Here is an 18,773-nt window from a genome sequence, read left to right as displayed (position 1 = left end):
ATGGTCGATTTGATTCCCTCGAAGATGTTGACCCTGAACCCTTTGGAAATGGGCAAGGTGACTGGCAAATGCTGGTTTGGACCGTTGATCAGATGGCCGCTAATACGTGGACTCAGGTCTACACCAACAAGATGCAGCAAGTTCGAGACCCTAATAGCCGGGCCTTACCCGTCTACTGCATCGCATCGGGCTCGGATGACCATAGCACAAAGTGGTCAGATATACTCTAGATGCATAGTACAGTAGAAGGTTTGGATTTCGGCTAATGCTAGTTCGGGACAGCCCCCAATGGAGTACCTGCCCTCGGCCCAGCCCGTCTTTGTATACCTGCATCGAACAGGCATGAGGCTGCGGTGATATCGATGCATGCCTCGTCGACGGCACCCTCAAGTACCAGACAACAGAGACTCCGCGACCAAGGGAGCCGTCCTCTACCGAATTTAACTCTGGTCGCTCAAGATTCGCCACACCTTCAACTCCTAGCCACCCAAACCGCAACTGTCAAGACGCTTTGAGAAGACGCAGCCGCGCCGCTTCAATATTCATTTTTTTGGTGCTTCGTATACCATCCTCGAATTGAACAAGCCATGTCGTCACCAACAGATGGCACTGAGTTGCCCCCGGGCTCCTTCGATGACCGCTCTCCTCCCTTGGTGGCTCTCTGCATTGCCATGATTGTCGTCATCTCGGTCATGATGGCACTTCGCTTTGCCTCGCGACTCATCGCAGAGAGCTCGCCTGGGCATTTCAAAAGTCTTTGGTGGGATGATTGGACAGCTTTAGTATCCACGGTAGGTTTTGGATTTGGCCCAGGCCGTCGCGTGACGTTTGCTGACCCGCGACTAACTGGTCATCAGATATTCATGTTGGTGCAGCTCGTCATGAGCTTGGTCATGTTCGACTTGGGATCCGGAAAGCACATTTGGGTCGTGCCGCCCGAGAACGTCGTCAAGATTCTGCGCATGCTTTTCGCCGTCTACTTCATCTACGACATACATCTCGCCATGGCCAAGGCATCCGCCCTGTTTTTCCTCGCCCGCATCTTTCCTCCCAACGTGTCGCCGCCATGGTTCAACAATGCCGTCATCATCACCCACGCCGCCAACGCTGCCTGGTTTATTGGCATTGTGTTGGGCACCATCTTCCAGTGCAAGTCGCTCAGGAACTGGCACCCAATGCTTCCTGGGAAATGCACCGATGCGTCAGTGCTGTTCATGGGCAGTGCCATTCCCAGTGTCGTCATCGATCTTGCCATTTTGCTGATTCCCATGCCGAAAATATGGGGTTTGAAGATGACGCCCTGGAGGAAGATGGCTGTCATTGGCATCTTCACGCTCGGTTACTGGTAAGCATTCTGTCTGTTGAACATTCTCAACCGGACCATTGGAAACTAAATCGCCGCAGCTCCATCGTCGTATCCCTGGGTCGACTGGTTACCGTCATCAAGATGGGAGATGACATCACTCGCGACATTACTTGTGAGCCTTTGCATTACAGGCCGTGCTTTGCCATTTCCACTCTAATTCGCAAACAGATGAGGCTGCGCCGACCTTCTACTGGTTCACCATCGAGACGCCGGCGATCCTTATCAGTATCTGTATTCCGGCCATATTATCTCTGTCCCGGTTCTTGGACGCTCTATACTTCAAGCCTTTGGCAAGCAAGATCTCGTTGGCGTGGTCGAGCCAAAGCCGAGGAACTCTCATGACCGAGCAGTACGACAACGCCGTTTCCTCGCGCATGGCATCCTCCAAGTCAAAGTACGTCAATGACTCTGAGCTCAACGCCAGCGCCACCAACGAGAGTCAAAGCAGGATATGTTTGCCGTCACAGCAGCATGGCCACTACTCGGTCGAGGTGACTGGATGGGAGATGCAGGGTCAGTCGCCACATCGTCAGAGCACGAATGACGCCATCAGAGTGCAACAGGACGTGGAAGTAAGAGCATCGCCATGGTAAAAAAAAAGAATGCAACGGGGAGTAGTGTCACTGGCCCAGTCGGCGGCCTTGGCGTATCCTATCTCGTCTACTAGTGGTGACTTGCGAATTGGTGGTAAAGGTGGCGATGTGAAGTGTCATCAGACCAACACGCCTCATTTGCTTTCCGTATATGCTCTTGAATTCAGGTGGCCCTTCCACCCTCGGATGTGACTGTATAGTGTGATTTATTATGAGTGTAAATGTGAGGCTATGGTATTAAATGATAACCAAAAGGCCGCTATTGAGAGGATAATACTTGTGTCTAATACACTCCTATAATTTGCTAGCTACTTTAGAATTTATATTAGAGAAATATATAAATATTATTTTTAAATATAATATTTAATAATTTATTAATAATATTTATTCCGCGGTAGTATCTTTGCGGTAAAGTTAGGGCGTGGTCCGCACCATGTAATGGCTTGTAAGCTTTGCCTTTCCCTTGACCCGGATAAGTAGTGTTGGTAAGCCGGCTGGCCGTTGGTTGGTAATTCGTGAAGGATTGACTTGGGGGCGGACCTGGGTAGGACGGAGACCGACGCAATATTAATAATACGATATTGATAATACGATAAAGTACAATATAAACACTGATCTGTAGGTGGTACGATGCGCATATATATATAAGATATTATTATTGTATATCGCTTCCTGGCAATTTATTCCTGCTAATATTACTCGTACAGCCTTGATTGAGGCAGGCTGTGTTGTTGGTTGCGAATTGGCACGCTGACAGCATACTAGGCTGTATATTGAGCTCTCATCGCCGCTTCTCCGAACATCTGCGGAGACATGAGCCTGATTGGGGTCTGGTCGCACCAAGCACAATTCTTCTTGTGAGAGGCCGGTCAGCGTGGCAGCATAAAAACAATGCTTATAACCGTGTAAGGCTAGTTTATTAAGCCTCAACCTTTAAGGTGATGAATGCTCATCGCTGACAACTGAATATCATGAAATACCACTGCTTATTATTAGCTGGTGAATTTCTCAAAGCGGGCATGGTTCGATCTTACTAGCACCTTGACATACTCCTGCAATAGGAGGCATGTTGGAACGTATCTCTTCGTATGTTGTTTGTAATTCCTGCATATAAATGATATCACTACGTCACTTTTAGTTCGGCCATTTCGTGTAGCGAGAAAAATAAAAGAGTAAACGCCCCATGAAGTCACTTTAACAACGACCCCCACGGAATCCGCCATCTTGAACCAGTCTGACTCAACTTTGGGGTTTCGACTAGAGATAGCAATGTGACGGGCACCCTTGCGCATCATCCATTCGCAGAGCGAAAGACCCAAGGATCCGGCCGGGCCAACGAGCCAGTATGTCTCGTCGGAAGAGAATAACGGATGAGTATCAATTGGCTCCACCAAAGCAGGCACTCGGTCCCCTATTGTCCAGTCGACAATGTATTGGTACGCAAGATGGCCTTTGATGATATCGATATTTGCGAGCCCGATGACATTTGCCGCGTTTGTCACCTGAATGGTTGGTACAAGGCCACACACGGCACTGGCAACGGAATCCTCCAGCATAATTTGAAATTTTTCTTTCGTCTTTTCTGTGAGTTTCCTTGCGAGTCCGCCAAAGATGGTTTGGATGGTTTCTCGTCTGCCTGTAGCATTCAGATGACGGCGAATCTGCTGCGAAACACGACTACTCTCCCCGGTGACTCCAAAATCTGCGAAAACGGCGATTGACTCAGGTAGTAAAGCTTTCATGCTCCTCTCTGAGGCGTTGGGGTGTAGTATGAGCCGCTCGCTTGATGTACAATTATGAGTTGTGGTGCATACAACTTCGACACTTCTCCTCTGCCCTTCTGCTTGCATCACTTTGGCAAGCGCAGGCTCCGCATGTTGAAGTAAAACCCTGTCCCCGTCTTCAAAATCCCCAAGTATCAACAGGGACTGGGATCCAGATCTCTAGACAAACCACCTCCTCGTTTAATGGCGACAAGGCAATTACAGGGGCCAGAGTATTGATGCGTATTCCGAGGGACCAGAATAGCGAAAAATGTCCATGTAGACGCATAGGCGTCAAAAGTGAGTGAGGAACTCGTACAACTGGGCTCGATGTGTTTTTGACACTTCTCAATGTACCGGTGCGATCTCGACGGACGTAGTAACCAAGCTTAGCGGGCCCAAGACTAATGGATTCTTGGGCAGTTGGGATTATTGTCGAAACACGGCGGCGGGATGCATTGTACCGGTCGTTCATTGCTGCCTCCGTTTTCAGACGAGGTAGCCATCGTGACATCCTTCTGGACACTCAGCTCTGGCTCAATTGTATGCAACATGTCCACGAAAGTGTCGTCTTGCTTCAGTTTGACCGCTCTAGCAAACTGTAGCACAGCGCTACCCAAAATCTTTACATCCAATTGCCTCTCATGTTCGAAATCTAGGAACTGTGTAGCCATGTCGGGAATCTCATTCAATACGGACCGCATGATTCCGACCAACATGTTGGAGTGAGGCTTCTTCGCACGCCGGCCTCGAGTCACCCATACAAGACTTCCAACTCGTTGCAGCATTTCCTTTAGGGACTCCCAAGCAGCTTCAGTGAGCTGTTGGAAGAGTGGTTGATCGAGATCCACAAGACTGACAACAAATGTCTCCGAGTCAATGCCCAGAGTTTAAGTTTCATTCAGCTCCCGGTAGTTTGCATTGCTCGCGCAGTACGGTTGAAGTAGGGAAGTCAGCTGAGGCACGAGTCACGAGTGAGCCATTTTCATCATTCTCCCCGCCAAGCAAAACCAATTTTGAGATGACGATGCCAGAAGACGGTGCGGCGACAAATGGGTTCCGCAGAAACATTATCCTCTCATCCACGGCCTGCGATACGAAGATGTTAGCAGGATGTACCAAAGGATCTGGCTCGAATGCAAAACTATCGCAACCAGAGAAGCCGGTCTGTTTTAAGAGGTCGTCCCACTCCGCGATATCGATGCAAGGCGATAACAAACGTCTATCGTTGGCACCTAGCCACCAACCAGAAAACGCACCAAATATAGCACCGATATATGCTGCTGAGTTTTTTTGTATTTTAATGGCGACTAGTACCGAAGCAATAATCCAGTCGTACGAGTGCGATTCGAAGCCCTGAGAACAAACATCTTTGCTTATATCAAGACGTCTAAATACCATGCCATTAGCATGCTTCCTAAGACTATCCTGAGCCGAGGCAAAGAAACCAGAAGAGATGTCGGTAAAGGTGTACTCAGAAAATAGGCATCCATTCTCGCGCAATGTTGCTCTTATTGCTGCTCCTGTACCTGCGCCGATTTTCGAGGCAGCGAATACGTGGGTGACGGTGCAAAATCTGCCCGACAGTCCTTGCTAGGCGCTCCAAACTCTCGGGTATGCCGAAAGTCCCGTGGTAGAATCTCGCCAAGAGATCGTCCTGCATGCCCAGATCAATCGGCGATGCGTTTTCTGTCACAATATCCGCAAGCCTTGATCCTATGACCCGAAGTAATTCGGAACCTGGCGTGCTAGGGCTGCTGGCAAGCAGTACTTCGATCGTCTCGTGACTATCCAACTAAGAATTTTGACGGAACTCGGCGTTTATGCTCTATGTTCCAGCCGTCTGAACTGTCTTCTATTGCCAAGTCCCTGTCGCTGGGATGTGTTAGTCCCGCAAGGACTCTCGACACTAATATTGGAGGAGTTGTAGGTGGCGACAAACATTAGTTCGACGGGTAAGGCTGCCTTTCATTGTTATCGTCGACTGCCAAGTCTTCAGCCAGTCATTTCGCAGAGTAGGGATTACAAGCTATAGGCCGATGAGAAGCATATGTGATTAGCGAGGTCCCAGATTCTGATGGTGACTTTAATTGCAAAATTCACCCGACGCTTCACTCCAGCCCATATTTGAGTGTCATGTTATAAACCTACACCGGAAACTATCTCCCCTTATATTGCTTGCCCTTTTGTCCTATCCAGAGATGACTCGTGTTTTAATTATCGTATGACTTCTGTCTTGATACGATGCTTCGTTTCGTAGCCGGGCTCGAGTGACACGTACATATATAGAAGCGACGAAACCACCACAGCTCCGGCCGGCGGCCTCTGCGCTCAAATCAATAGAAATCCATTGCCAGCGCAGAGACACTGGATTTCCCGAGCCGCCCAATAAGGGTAGGCCACAAACTGTTGTTTGAACTGTGCAGAAAACCAATTGCTTATATTATTATCGCAACACCACCCTCCCACACCTAGAAGCAGATCTCTCCCCGAATGCCCTTCTCTCCCAAGATAATCTCGCCGTTAATCGAGCATTCAGACTGCATAGCCCATTGATTTGGAAAAGACACAGACGAATTATCAACGAAGGTACAATTTATATCCAGGCCCTGGTACTTCAGAGTTCATTGGACCTGTCCAATCCAGACACAGACGCAGGAAGTAAGAAGGATTTGCAGCTAGATAAACCACCAGCTTCAGGTTTGCGTGTCTTTGAGATTGCCGCCAATGACCGGCACTCAAAGATGGAGGACTGAAATGAGACCTATCTCTTCCATCATGTCGGGCAACCATCATAGAAACACCTTACTAGTATTTTGCACGGGAGGAGCGAGTCGTCGCCGCTAGCTGCGTGATGTTTTGATCATATGGGGAGTTCGATAGGACGATATCAGGGCATTGGCATAATACTGTCTCACAGCGAGTGGCGAGGCTAGACTTGTACCAAAGGTAATATTGCATAGCAACTAGCGTTGTCTTGCAGCTCTATCTACACACAGACAGTTTTGCCCCAGATTTGCAGATCCCTAACTAGAGGGCATGGTGCTGCAGCAACCGGTCAAGGCGATTTGACCGCCTATTAGGCATCCAGGCCCTGATGCCAACCACACTTTGAGCCCTCACCCTTGATGAACCCGTAATATACATGGCGTAGATAGTTGTCACAAACAAAATATGACAATTGTGCTTTATACAACGCTGATGCTATTCAATGGCTTACTTGCGCGATATTCAGACGTTTCCTTATCCCGATGACTCGGCGCCCAAACTTTTTCCGTGAAGCCTACCACAGGCACTTTGCTCCTAAGCAGAAGACTGCTGCAAATTACGCTGACGCTGCTCAATGCCATAGCCAGACTAGCCCAGACAGGATCCAGTCTGATATGCTGACCATTGCTACGTATAGGGTAGAGGACTCCAGCTGCAATGGGCATGGCCACAAGATTGTAGACAAGAGCCCAGCCAAAGTTAAACTTGACACGCCGGAATACCGTACGGCTGAGACTGACCAATGTCAAAAGAGTAGTGAGACTCGGATTGACAAGAACGAATTCAGCAGCAGATACAGCTACGTCCGAGCCAGACCCTATCGCAATTCCGACGTCCGCCACAGTCAAGGCTGGCGAATCGTTAACACCGTCGCCTACCATAGCAACGATGGCTCTTTGCTTGTTGGCGTTCCGTCCTAGGCTGGAAGACTCCGACCTAACATTTGCCTGGCTCTTTTGAAGGTATTTGATATTGTCAGCCTTTTGCTCCGGCAACACTCCAGCAATAATATTCTCTGGACTAATGCCCACCATGGCCCCAACGGCTCGGGCAGTGGTGACATTATCGCCAGATATCATCCAAACATGCACTCCTTGGCTGCGAAGAGTTTCAACCACGTGCCGGGACTCTGGCCGCAGGGGATCTGAAGTTGCAAAAATAGCAAGTACGTTCCATGGAGACTTCGCCGTGGATGCTGTGGGCCTTGCTGCCACGAGGACGATGGACTTCGCTTGGCCCTTCCATAGATCTAGAGCCGCGGATGTATCTTCATCCAGGGTGATGTCGTGATCAGTCAAGAGAGCCTCATTTCCCGCCAGTACTTGGACCTGGTTTGGCAACGTCCCAACGCTAAAGGTGCCTGTCATACCCTTTCCGGCTATCTCTTCTATGTGGCCGGCTCTGGCAACGGTCGTTTCCCTAGATTGGCAGAAGTCGACGATGGCTTTGCCGATGGGATGACTGCTGTTCTCTTCAAGTTCTTTCAAAACACTCAGGATCGTAGTCTCGCTCCAGGAATCATCATTCCGCGGAAGAAATTGATGATCCGTGACCTTGGGCTCCCCTCCTTGCGTCAGGGTTCCCGTCTTATCAAAGACAACGATGTCCAGTTTGCTCGCTTCCTGGAAAGCCTCGCCTCCGCCTTTCACCAGAATGCCATACTTGGCTGCGAGGCCGCCGCCGACGAACAGCGCCGTTGGGGCCGCGAGGCCTATGCCGCACGGACACGCAATAATGAAGACGGCAATAGCAAACTGCAGAGACCAAAACGGCCAGCTGCCAATCTCAACATCTAGATATTCTTTTGGGAGGCTGCCGGAAAGACCAAGGCTGAGCCAGATCAACCAGGTTGAGATGGCGATTAGGGTCACGACTGGGACGAAATAGCTGGTTAGGGTGTCAGCCAGCCTTTCGATAGGGGCGCGTTTCGCTTGTCCCTCGCGAACCACTTTGATGATTTGGTCAAGCATGGATTCTCCAGAAGTGCTAGTGATACGAATCGTGACAGGCCCTCCTTTGTTCACAGTTCCAGAGAATAGTGCATCACCAGCCGCCTTTCTGACAACTTTTGATTCCCCGGTAAGACTTGACTCATCGAATTCGCCCACTTCATCAAGCAGCACACCGTCCCAAGGCGGAGATGCGCCATGGACGACCCTGACGAGATCACCTGTGTCAATAACATCGGCACTAACACTCCGAGTCTGGCTGGCGCCTTTTGTGCCATCGTCTGGCAGCACCAGCAAAGCCTCATTTGGCCGAAGTTTGCTTAGTGTTGTCACCGCTTCCCCCGTCTTCGCTTTCGAATACGCTTCAATGAGGCGGCCAATGAGCAAGAACATGGTCAGGAAGACAACAGAGTCGAAGTAAGTCGCATTTCCTTTCATATTCGTCGCGTTTGGCGCGGTAGAGGCGATGATGATCTCAACGACGGATGAAATATAGGCAATGGTAGTGCCAAAAGACATCAGCATGTCCATGCTTCCGAAACGGTAAAAGCGACGCAGGACTGGCACCGTACTGCCAGGCCTCCAAAGGGAGTGTAGTTCCTTGATGGCGCGGCGGTGGAAAACATCAGCAGCAAAGAAATAAACCGGTGTCGCCATGATAAATGCGGCCCATTCAGCGCGGGTGACTCCACGGAGTGGTTCCATGAGGTACATGCGGCTCGGGTTGGTTGAAGGGACCAAGGTCATAAAGACGATGGCTACTATAAATGTAGGGATCGCAACAACCAACGAAAGCAGGACCCGATAGAATATTCGCTGCCGTATACGGCGGTGCATCTGTGCTGCACGCTCCTCAATCGTCGGAGGGTGATATATGGTAGCGCTGAAGGCCGCGTCAGCGGTCGAAATTGCTGCAAGGATGGCTCGAATGGTAAAACCAGGCGCCTCGGGGACGTACGAGATGGTTAGTAGCGAGCTGTGCAAGGTAGCCGGGGTCTCGACAATTATTCGGTCACCGAATTGATTCATTGCTTCGGTGACGCGTGCCGGACAATGCTGGCAGTACATGCCGTCGATACGGATCGACACCGCTCTCCGCGAATTTTGAGCCTCATCTTTCGTAGCATCCGATATGTCGTCCAGCTTAGCTTTGTAACCCAATTCCTCGATAGCGGCGCGGATGCGAAGTATGTTGTCTTTGTCCTCAAATACAATGGTGCAGCTGCTGGTGATGAGGTTGACGTCAACTGTCTTTGTGAAAGGAAGATTCTTAAGTGACGAGGTAATTGAGCCGACACAAGAGCTGCAGGTCATGCCTTCAATGGACAGTGACGCTTTCCATAACTTTGACGTCGGCAATTTCGAGGTTGGGAGCACTGGCAGCTTTTCCACCTGTTCCAAGCTTGCGTCATAGCCCAGACTGGTGATAGCCCTGATCAGGTCGTCGGGAGAATGCTGTCCTTCAAATCTCACAGACGCATTTTGCGTCAGGAGGGCAACGTTTGCAGACAAAACCCAGGGTTTTTCCTCCAATGCCGACGTGATCTTGCCGACACAAGAGCTACAGCTCATGCCAGATATGGTAATCGACGCATCGAAAACATCACTGGTCGCGGAGGCGGATTCAACCACCACAAACGGACGATTTATTCCAGTCTGGGGAGAAGGTGGCCCGCTACGTGAGGCCTTTTCACTGCTGTCCTTGTGTCTGGCATCTATCCCGGATCGACATTGCTGACAGTGCTCCTTATGTCGGCGTCTCCTCGTCTCTTCGGCGGCGACCTCCCGTTTACGCTGCCAACGCTCCGCAATCCGGTTCAGCCATACAAACGGGAAGTCATCATCACCGCCCGCGGTGTTAGTTGGAAGTGCGGATTCACCCGCGACACTGTCGGAAACCACTTGGTAGCCCGAGTTGGCGAGAGTGCTGGCGATTACGCGGGGTGTGAGTGAGGCGTCATGCGTGACGGTAACGCTGTGCGATAAGATTGACGCTTCCACAGATTCGGGCTTTGGTTTAAGGCCTGCCAGCAGGTCTTCAATGAAGGCAGTACATGTGGGACAATGAATGCTGGGAACGAGAAATGTGGTCCGAGATGGTGCAGACGAGAGTGCAGATAGTCCGTCCATGCTTGCAATGAGCTTATACTGTTGCCATGTCTGGGACATAACAATCGGAGCTAGAAACGAGACATAAGGCACTTTTATACTTCCCACAGGAGAAGCTGCTCGAAGTCCAAGAAAACAGCAAACTGGCTGTAGCGACAGCTTTGGTTTGCACCTGGTAGTTCTACAACCTTCCATGAACATTGAAGAGAAACGCACCCCTCACAGGCGCAAAGAAGCCCAAACAGGCGTCACGCGCGAAACAGTTGTACCATGACTTGATGCGTAACATTGAAGCCAAAGTTTCAATGTTCAAATCCGGCCACCAGACTAATTCTGGATACACCGTTGGCGCAAAAACAACGTAGCCTGCCGCATTGCCGCACAAATACCGCCTTGCCGCACAAGTAGCGCATTGCCGCACAAGTAGTGCATTGCCGCACAAATAGCGCATTGCCTTGGTTCGCCGCACAAGATGAGCTCTTTTCGCGGGCCTTATTCGCTCCAACGCTGATTTCGCCGCGGGGTGTATGTAACTTAGGGCCTTTTGAAACATCAATCGCATTTAATTCTAAACATGCGGTGACAGAAATAACATCTTGTCAAGCGAATTCCCCGCAACACAGCTTCGGCCGAATACCTTTCTTGTCCATGTGTAATCATCGAACTTGTCCGATATAAGAGATTTGGAATATAAGACGGCCTGCTCATCCATATCTTTTATTCGAGAACCTGTCGAGACACGCGCCCAATTAAATACAAAAGTACCCGAAGCTTGAGCCAGTATGACAAGAGCCTATGAGTTTGACGTGCAAATGTCCTGTGGAGGTGAGCATCACCGTCGTGACCCGATGTTGCAAAGCTAATAGATTCGCAGGTTGCGCTTCCGCAGTCAAGCGATCCGTCGCGTCCATGGAAAATGTTCTCTCTATCGATGCATCTGTTGAAAAACAGAAAGTCAATCTGACGGTTGCCGACGACGTGGAGTTTGATCTTGTAAGGCAGGCCATTGAGATGAGTGGGAACAAGGTCATTGAGGGGAGAATCATCGAAGACGAGACGGATGGGAAGCGTTAAGAGGAATGTTGCCGTATAGACTTGCAACAAAAGCGATGCTATGGAGATACTAAGTAATAACTTGTTTGCAACACGTAGCTTTGGTTTCATCAACACCCAATAGCGTGCCATTCCCCGTTTGTGAATGATATGAATCGTTGCATCATCACTGCATAGGTACAATGTAGTTTAGAGAAGGAGTACGGGAGTTTGAAGGGCTAAATTCATCATTGAGTCCGGGTCAAAGACGATCAAGGCAGCAGCTCTTGCATTTTGGCCGGCATTGCTGGTCATTTCAAAAGGGAGTTCTATCTCATCCCCTGCCCACTACCAGTAAAACCAACAGCTATTCAAATTCCTTCCAAATTGTAGTAGAATCCTCTCGATCCAAGCACAATTACGCTTTTAAGTTGCCGCGTAGCTACAACTCCGTGATAGTTAACCTAGGATCTTGAGAGCGCACGATAGGTTTTCTCACCCGAAGATTGACAGTGTTTTCACAGCATCCCTTGCAGCAACGTTGATCCTAATAAATGGAAAGTCCTGTCTCAGTCGGTGTTTCAATGACAGTCGCAGTACATGAGGCCAGTCGTTCCAGGCCCAGGGCAGCAACCAGGCCGTAACTGAAACAACTGAACCACGCGCTGCGTTCTATGAACTATTCTTAAACTGCGCGGCATGCCCATGGCTCTACATAAAGCCGGCTAGCTCCAGATTTCTCCTTGTTGAATTTGCCCGAGGAATGTTATCGTAGCTGTCCATTTCGTTTCTCTTTCCAGCCTGGAAGACCTTTTCAACATATTTCAACCACCAGAAGCGCAACATTACACATCTCTGAAACATCATGGACATGCCCGGAATGGAGCGCCCAATGGGTCCGATGGAATCAACCAAGCCTACAGAAATGACGGCTCTGCCGGGAATGAGTTCTGCAAATCGCGGCAACCCCACGACAGCCATAGCTCTCACAGCTGCGACAATCTCCAATGCACTGCCAGCGGCGTTGGAAACAGCCGGTGCAATCCACAGTGAAGAGAAGGCTTCGGTTCCTCCCATGACTGAAATGGGCTCGATGACATCTGCTGCGGGCATGTCCAACGCCTTTCATTTTGGGCTTGGCGATCCGCTTTGGACTACGTCACTGACACCTACAAGCAACCAGGGCTATGCAGGAGCCATCATCCTGCTCGTAGTTCTGGCTGTCTTTCTCCGTCTCCTGAGTACGACAAGGGGCATGGTAGAGAGGCGCTGGAATCCGCGGTCGAGTCGCCGTTGCAGCGATGATGAAGGTGACAGTTGTATCAAAATGGGACAGTCTGATGGAAATGTCAACCATGGCCCTCAGTGGAATGCCATAATAAAAGTCACGAAGGGACTTTTCCAGATTACGAGCATGGCGACAGGCTACCTGCTGTGAGTATCACCCTTGCGCCACGATTCTCACTACCTTGAATTAATTTTCGTTTTCATTCAGCATGCTAGCAGTCATGACATTCAATCTTGGGTATCTGCTTGCTGTTCTCGCTGGTGGTTTTCTTGGCGAATTGGCTCTTGGCTCAATTGAGCACTAAGAATACACAGATACAAAGAGCACTTGGGAATTTGCAGCGGCTAATAAGCCGCGACGAATTGGTTCTGTCGTTCTTTCGCTTGATACTAAGGGGGGAGTTTAAGAGAAAACGTGCAGGACAGTCTTGATCCTTCCAATCGTTTGTGTCGCCATTCAGTGCTGCTCACTGAATCGTCACTATGTTATTTGTACTTAGTGTGAATGTCGCTCGTTTTTGTGTCAGCCAGGGTCAGGTCTTGATTCAATCAACAGTCGCTCATTATGTAATTGTCCCAGTTCCTCTAAGAAGAAAGCCTTTTCTGGCAGTCCGTAGAGGCTTTGGCCGGGCCAATTACAAGACCCTTCCATAAGTGGCGGTTATATCAGAGAATATATTGTCCACAGAACTGATTTGCAATTATTGATGTGTAATGCTAGTGGCAGCAAGCTTTGGTCGCATACTTGACCTGTAGCTACCGCGCCAGAAAGTTTCAGCGCGTGGATTGCTATTCCTGTCACGCAAGTTGGATCAGACGGTTGTTAATCCGTCGTGGATAATCCTTTCAACTACCACAATATCGCCCTGCTTCAAACACTTTGGGGACTACTTGATATTGATGAGAAATAAGTGTAGGCGCTCTTTCGAGGTCCATACCGAGTGCGGCTGCCGGATAAGGCTCAGGAAACCAGTGTTGCCGTCGCAGGAGAGCCGCCGGATGGTAGCCCACTTGATGGCCAACAAGCGAGACCTATAAGTCAGAGGACGAGGTTCAACGAGCAACTCTGGCTACACTACGTACAGTTTGAAGAGTCGCCGAGATTAGATTTAGTGAGCTTACAAACCTAAGCGTCTGCCACGTCAGCTCTACCGATAACCTTGATTTTTAATTGCAGGGTGAATAGGGGTAGAACGCCACCCAAATCAAGGCCTCCTTGTTGCACTCTCTGCAACAGGTCGATCACTTCCGGCAACATGCGTCAAGTTGGTGCATTGATTGGCGTACGAACCGAACGCCATGCCTCGATCGGCGTGGTGGTTTTCAGGTATCAGCCTTAGCGCCGCACAAATATCGCAAGACCCCCGTGCCCTTTGTGCAATACCAGAATCGCAGCCCGATTAAAAGCGGCTTAATTAGGACCGATGTTTTAGACATGTTGCCGCCAAATTGTTGAACAAACATGTCGCTGAAAATCGAAATGAATTATTCTCGCTTCGCGTTCCTCTCCGTGGTATTACTGCTCTATCAGTCGTCGCTGTCGTTTGCAGCATCGCGGAGTTACAATTTCACGATTCACAGCGAAACAAGAGCTCCAGGTAAGGCGAATGGTGCGCCACGGCATTTTAACGCGGCTTGATACTTATTGTTGTTTACAGATGGCGTCTCCCGCCAAGTCTATCTCATCAATGGACAACAACCTGGACCTCTTATCGACGTTGATGAGGGAGATAGTTTGGAAATCTTTGTCCAGAACAACCTCCCCGTAGACACGACGATCCACTGGCATGGTCTGTATACCCTGCAAGCATTGTGGTTTCTGGTTTTTCTGTTCTCGTGGGTAAACCGTCGCTGACGCATTTCGGCCTAGGAATTCTGCAGCGAGCATCTCCTCAAATGGACGGTGTGCCGGGTGTAACGCAGGTAGGGCATTATTTCTACCTCCCAACGTGGAACTTGGTTGACCACTGGCAGTACCCTATACCCGCGGGAGGGAACTTTACTTATCGATTCAATCTCCAAGACGAATACGGGTTTTTTTGGTATCATTCGCATCTCCGCGCGTACTACAACGATGCAATCAGAGGGCCGTTGCTCGTCCGCCCTTCGCCTTCGCGAGGACGACCATTCGAGCAGCTTGCGAGCACAGAAGGCGAAAAGACGTTGCTCATGAACGCTGAGCGAGATGCTCCTTCCATTCTCCTCAATGACTGGACCCACGAACCCTCAGATGTGATTTGGTCGAGATACTTCACAACTGGGGCATTCCCAAACTGCGTGGATAGCATTCTTGCAAACGGTAATGGCAGAGTGCAGTGTCTCCCCGAATTCCAGAACGGCATGATGCCAAAAGCCAATCAGACGTCCCTATTAACGAGCTCCATGGCGATGATCATGTCAGGAATGAACAAACGAATGAACATGGATGGCTCTAGCATGGACATGGGAACCACAACCATGGTCATGGAAGGTCCAACGCGAACAACGGTCCCAGATACGGCCACAACTGCTAGCACTACAATGATGATGGCGTCGCTTGGTCCTCGCGGATGCGCAATGCCAATGATGTTCAACCCTGGTTATAATGCCAGTTCCCTTCCACCAGAAACTTGCACCAATACAACTTCAAGCTTGTTAAACATATCTGCAAACAGTACGACAGGTTGGCTTGCGCTGAACTTGGTCAATTCCGGCGCAGTGAGCGCGTTGCGGGTATCTCTGGATGGGCATTCCATGTTCGTTTACGCCGCTGACGGTTCATTTGTTCAGCTCCATGAAGTAAAGGTAAGTTTTCTTGACAGTCAATCGTCAGCTCCAATTGACCGTTTCAGGTACTACACATGGCTCTTGGTGAGCGGTACTCGGTGATGATTAGACTTAATCAGATGCCAGGGAACTATTACCTTAGGTTCGCGACGTATCCCGTGGGAGACATGCAGCAGGTGATGGAAGGTCAGGCAATTATATCATACAACGTAAGCGTCCTCTCTTGAAATTATATCATCCGTAGCTCATAGCATAGATATCGCAGACGACGAGCAACATATCCACGGACGTGATGGAAGATTCATCCATCGTTTGGATGCTGAAAAATGGCTCCGCCAAGTCTGAGGCTTCTCTGCTGAACCCTTCGAAGCTGGCACCTTTTGAATCCAACAGCCCTCCTTCAAAAGCAGCCGACAGAACGCAATTGTTTGCCATCAATCAAACCGGGGTAACTGCTTGGGTAATGAACAAGGCTCCTTTCACGGAGCCTAGGGTTCCCATCCTATACGGTGCCCAATCTGAGGGATGGTTGGCGAATACGACGATTCGAATGCCCTCCAACTCAGTCATTGACATAGTGATGAATGTCGCAAATGAATCTCTGGATACGGTTAGCAGATACCAGGCCGTTCACAATCCCTTTGTCTTTCAGTAACTAATGTCTGAAGATGGGCCACCCCATGCATCTACACGGCCACAAGTTCTGGGTTCTTGGGACTGGCACGGGAACATTCCCCTATGCAACCGCTCAGGAGGCGCCAAAATCTCTTATTAACCTGCAAAACCCACCGTATCGCGACACAGTTGAACTTCCATCTTCTGGATGGGCTGTAATCAGGTATGCCCATGAAAACGATTGTTTTCGGTTGCGTTCAACAGCTAACAGGACAGATACATTACTGACAACCCAGGCGCTTGGCTGATGCACTGCCATTTGCAGTGGCATATTGTCGTAAGTCCTTGCAATGAGTCTTCTCCCATGCATTTGCCCTACCTATATTTACACCACCGCAAACAGAGCGGGATGGCAGTTGTCCTGATCGAAGGAGAAGAGAAGTTACCTGGTCTACTAGGCAGCAAAGCCCCGCCGACAAAATCAACGGCTGTGAGCTTCCGCTCCGGCTATAAACATATCGCATGGGCAACGGTCGCCATGTTTCTATTGTTCTAAGCCTAGCTGAGCTACGTCAACTTTTTTTGAAGCTGGGATTGAGTTTTCTATGCCACTTCGACCCCAAGCAGTGACTGGACAATACTGGGGCCCTCCGCCCTCGGTCTGCTATATCCGGCACACGATCGTGATAGCGGCTATCCCACGAAACAGTATAGGCGGCGCCTTGGATAATGGAACTCACTGTCCCAGTGTGGTCAGGTCTTTGGCTGAGTAGTTAAATTAAACCGATTGTATAAATAACTAGTTGGATTACTTTGTTTGCCTTGAACTTTAAAACGAAATGATATGATTTCAGCCACCAAACTTGACAGTGGTACAATTGATCAACTTGGCAGCTTGGCTATGGCGCTCTGACATCTGTACCCGGCTCAGGGTACAGAGGAAAGAGACATTCTGCTGGTCAAAGCTGCGAATACTGGACGTAACAACGATGTAGAAATTGCCAGGCATGATGGGTATTCATCACTTGAGCGTCCGGGATGTTGAGCCCGCGACAAATATTTGATTGCGTCCCAGTCAATTCAATGGAGGTCTGTATTCTCCATCCCCGCTGTCGCAGCAGCTTACGCTAAGGTTGACCAGACCCATCAATGATCAATTTGCTCCTGGACCATTTAAGACGAGGCTCATCAGTCCCACTTAGACGCTCCAGCATGTTTCTTGGCGAAAACATGCTGGAGCGTCGGGGGGCAACCCCTGGTTTGCACCGATGGAGGCAGTTCTTCTGCAACGAGCTTTTTTGTTTGTTTTTAATAACCACATATGTAGTTATAACTAGTTAACTTAACTATCAAGTGCCAATTAATGGCAACCTCCTCACTCTTCTCATATCCAACCTCGATTCATCAACCTTTGTCCGGCAGTCCCAAATCCTGGCTCCACCAACCTCGTGAGATATCAACCTAGTTCACCAGCGCACCGCACAAATCACGCATGCGCCACGGGGCACCAGATCGCAACTTTGGATCCACAGCTTTAATTAATTTATCTTTGGAGTTAAGATCTGCGCCAGGGAGAGAAACGAAGAAAAAGACGTGGCGCGAGAGAGGGAGGTATTGCAAGCTTGCAGGGGAGATTCTTTTTCTAGTAGGGGTTCAAGTAACGACATGCTCAAAGATTTGGCCAAAAATAATTTCCGAGTTATCCATGGGATGAGTGGACCCCTATTGTCGCTGGAGGGTGCCGTGAGTCTCAGAGGCCGGTGAATCATCTTGAGATATATCTTAGAATTTTCGCGAGTCTCATGACAGGAATTATACCCGTCACCCTAGAGCTAACCTACTAGATACCACATGCCTGTATTTTTTGTAGTTCTCGGGGTGTATAGAAAGGACAGGTAGCGCCTCGTAGCCAGTTGCAATGAACGTGACGAGGAACAGAGACATGATAAGTGAAAGGCTGGAACGAACGTGCCATTGACGGATGATGATGCCAAGATTTGTTGTGTCCCAAGTCAAGAGTAACTGCAAGATCCAAGCTGTATGAGAGATATCGTCCAAAGTAGGAGCAGAGAATCGACCTACATTCAAACTACAAACTCCAGCCACGTCATTCACAGCTTCTGCTCCGTGAGACTCAAGGCGCGCGTTTCGGCTGTCTTGGCCCATCGCTGGAGAATGAAAGGTGTATCCCTGGGTTGGGGGGTTGTGAAAGGGCTGGCGCAAAGAACGGAAGAAAAAGGCAAAAGAATAGAGAGAGAAAGATGGGAAGACTATGCTTGTGAGTGCACCATCAACTCCCAAGGACCACGCAACTTGCATACAGTGGGCAGAATTCGACGAGACGAGCGATTGTTGGGTCAATGTGACACCACGAAAACGCCGTGGCTTGGGAGGGTACAGAGCGTACATTTGTTAGGGCATTTTTGCAATGTCTGGTTACTTGGCTGTATGAGAGGATTTTGCCCTGCCCCAACACCTCAGCGCCCAGCATATAGCAGTGCTCGCCGACATATACGGAAGAAGA

The 18,773-nt window shown here is 49.6% G+C and overlaps 7 protein-coding genes across 7 annotated transcripts; 4 read left to right on the top strand and 3 right to left on the bottom strand.

Moving 5' to 3' along the window:
* Window positions 1–587: 587 nt before the first annotated feature.
* On the top strand, window positions 588–1,959 carry G6M90_00g093540 (uncharacterized protein; the record flags this gene model as incomplete). The annotated part of the gene is made up of 4 exons (XM_014683929.1): window positions 588–791; window positions 858–1,345; window positions 1,405–1,478; window positions 1,535–1,959. 4 exons carry the CDS (start codon window positions 588–590, stop codon window positions 1,957–1,959), a joined length of 1,191 nt encoding a protein of 396 aa, XP_014539415.1.
* Window positions 1,960–2,908: 949 nt separating this feature from the next.
* On the bottom strand, window positions 2,909–3,701 carry prlS (Hybrid PKS-NRPS synthetase prlS; the record flags this gene model as incomplete). The annotated part of the gene is made up of 3 exons (XM_066131450.1): window positions 2,909–2,941; window positions 3,010–3,082; window positions 3,199–3,701. 3 exons carry the CDS (start codon window positions 3,699–3,701, stop codon window positions 2,909–2,911), a joined length of 609 nt encoding a protein of 202 aa, XP_065987653.1.
* Window positions 3,702–4,126: 425 nt separating this feature from the next.
* On the bottom strand, window positions 4,127–4,396 carry G6M90_00g093520 (uncharacterized protein; the record flags this gene model as incomplete). Its single annotated transcript, XM_066131449.1, has 1 exon — window positions 4,127–4,396. One exon carries the CDS (start codon window positions 4,394–4,396, stop codon window positions 4,127–4,129), a length of 270 nt encoding a protein of 89 aa, XP_065987679.1.
* Window positions 4,397–6,910: 2,514 nt separating this feature from the next.
* Window positions 6,911–10,570, bottom strand: HMA5_1 (Copper-transporting ATPase HMA5; the record flags this gene model as incomplete). The annotated part of the gene is made up of 1 exon (XM_014683930.1): window positions 6,911–10,570. The coding sequence occupies one exon, from the start codon at window positions 10,568–10,570 to the stop codon at window positions 6,911–6,913; it is 3,660 nt and encodes a 1,219-aa protein (XP_014539416.1).
* A 761-nt stretch (window positions 10,571–11,331) lies between these two features.
* G6M90_00g093500 (uncharacterized protein) lies at window positions 11,332–11,623 on the top strand (the record flags this gene model as incomplete). Its single annotated transcript, XM_066131448.1, has 2 exons — window positions 11,332–11,374; window positions 11,424–11,623. 2 exons carry the CDS (start codon window positions 11,332–11,334, stop codon window positions 11,621–11,623), a joined length of 243 nt encoding a protein of 80 aa, XP_065987717.1.
* An 823-nt stretch (window positions 11,624–12,446) lies between these two features.
* On the top strand, window positions 12,447–13,173 carry G6M90_00g093490 (uncharacterized protein; the record flags this gene model as incomplete). Its single annotated transcript, XM_014683931.1, has 2 exons — window positions 12,447–13,015; window positions 13,077–13,173. 2 exons carry the CDS (start codon window positions 12,447–12,449, stop codon window positions 13,171–13,173), a joined length of 666 nt encoding a protein of 221 aa, XP_014539417.1.
* Window positions 13,174–14,330: 1,157 nt separating this feature from the next.
* On the top strand, window positions 14,331–16,805 carry abr2_1 (Laccase abr2; the record flags this gene model as incomplete). The annotated part of the gene is made up of 8 exons (XM_066131447.1): window positions 14,331–14,466; window positions 14,527–14,658; window positions 14,739–15,652; window positions 15,700–15,843; window positions 15,891–16,244; window positions 16,303–16,472; window positions 16,526–16,586; window positions 16,653–16,805. 8 exons carry the CDS (start codon window positions 14,331–14,333, stop codon window positions 16,803–16,805), a joined length of 2,064 nt encoding a protein of 687 aa, XP_065987582.1.
* Between the last annotated feature and the right edge of the window lie 1,968 nt (window positions 16,806–18,773).

Source organism: Metarhizium brunneum, chromosome 6, assembly GCF_013426205.1.
Source record: "Metarhizium brunneum chromosome 6, complete sequence".
Lineage (NCBI taxonomy): Eukaryota > Fungi > Ascomycota > Sordariomycetes > Hypocreales > Clavicipitaceae > Metarhizium > Metarhizium brunneum.
The sequence above is the reverse complement of the archived record's forward strand: the minus strand, read 5'-3'. Positions and strand labels throughout refer to the sequence as shown.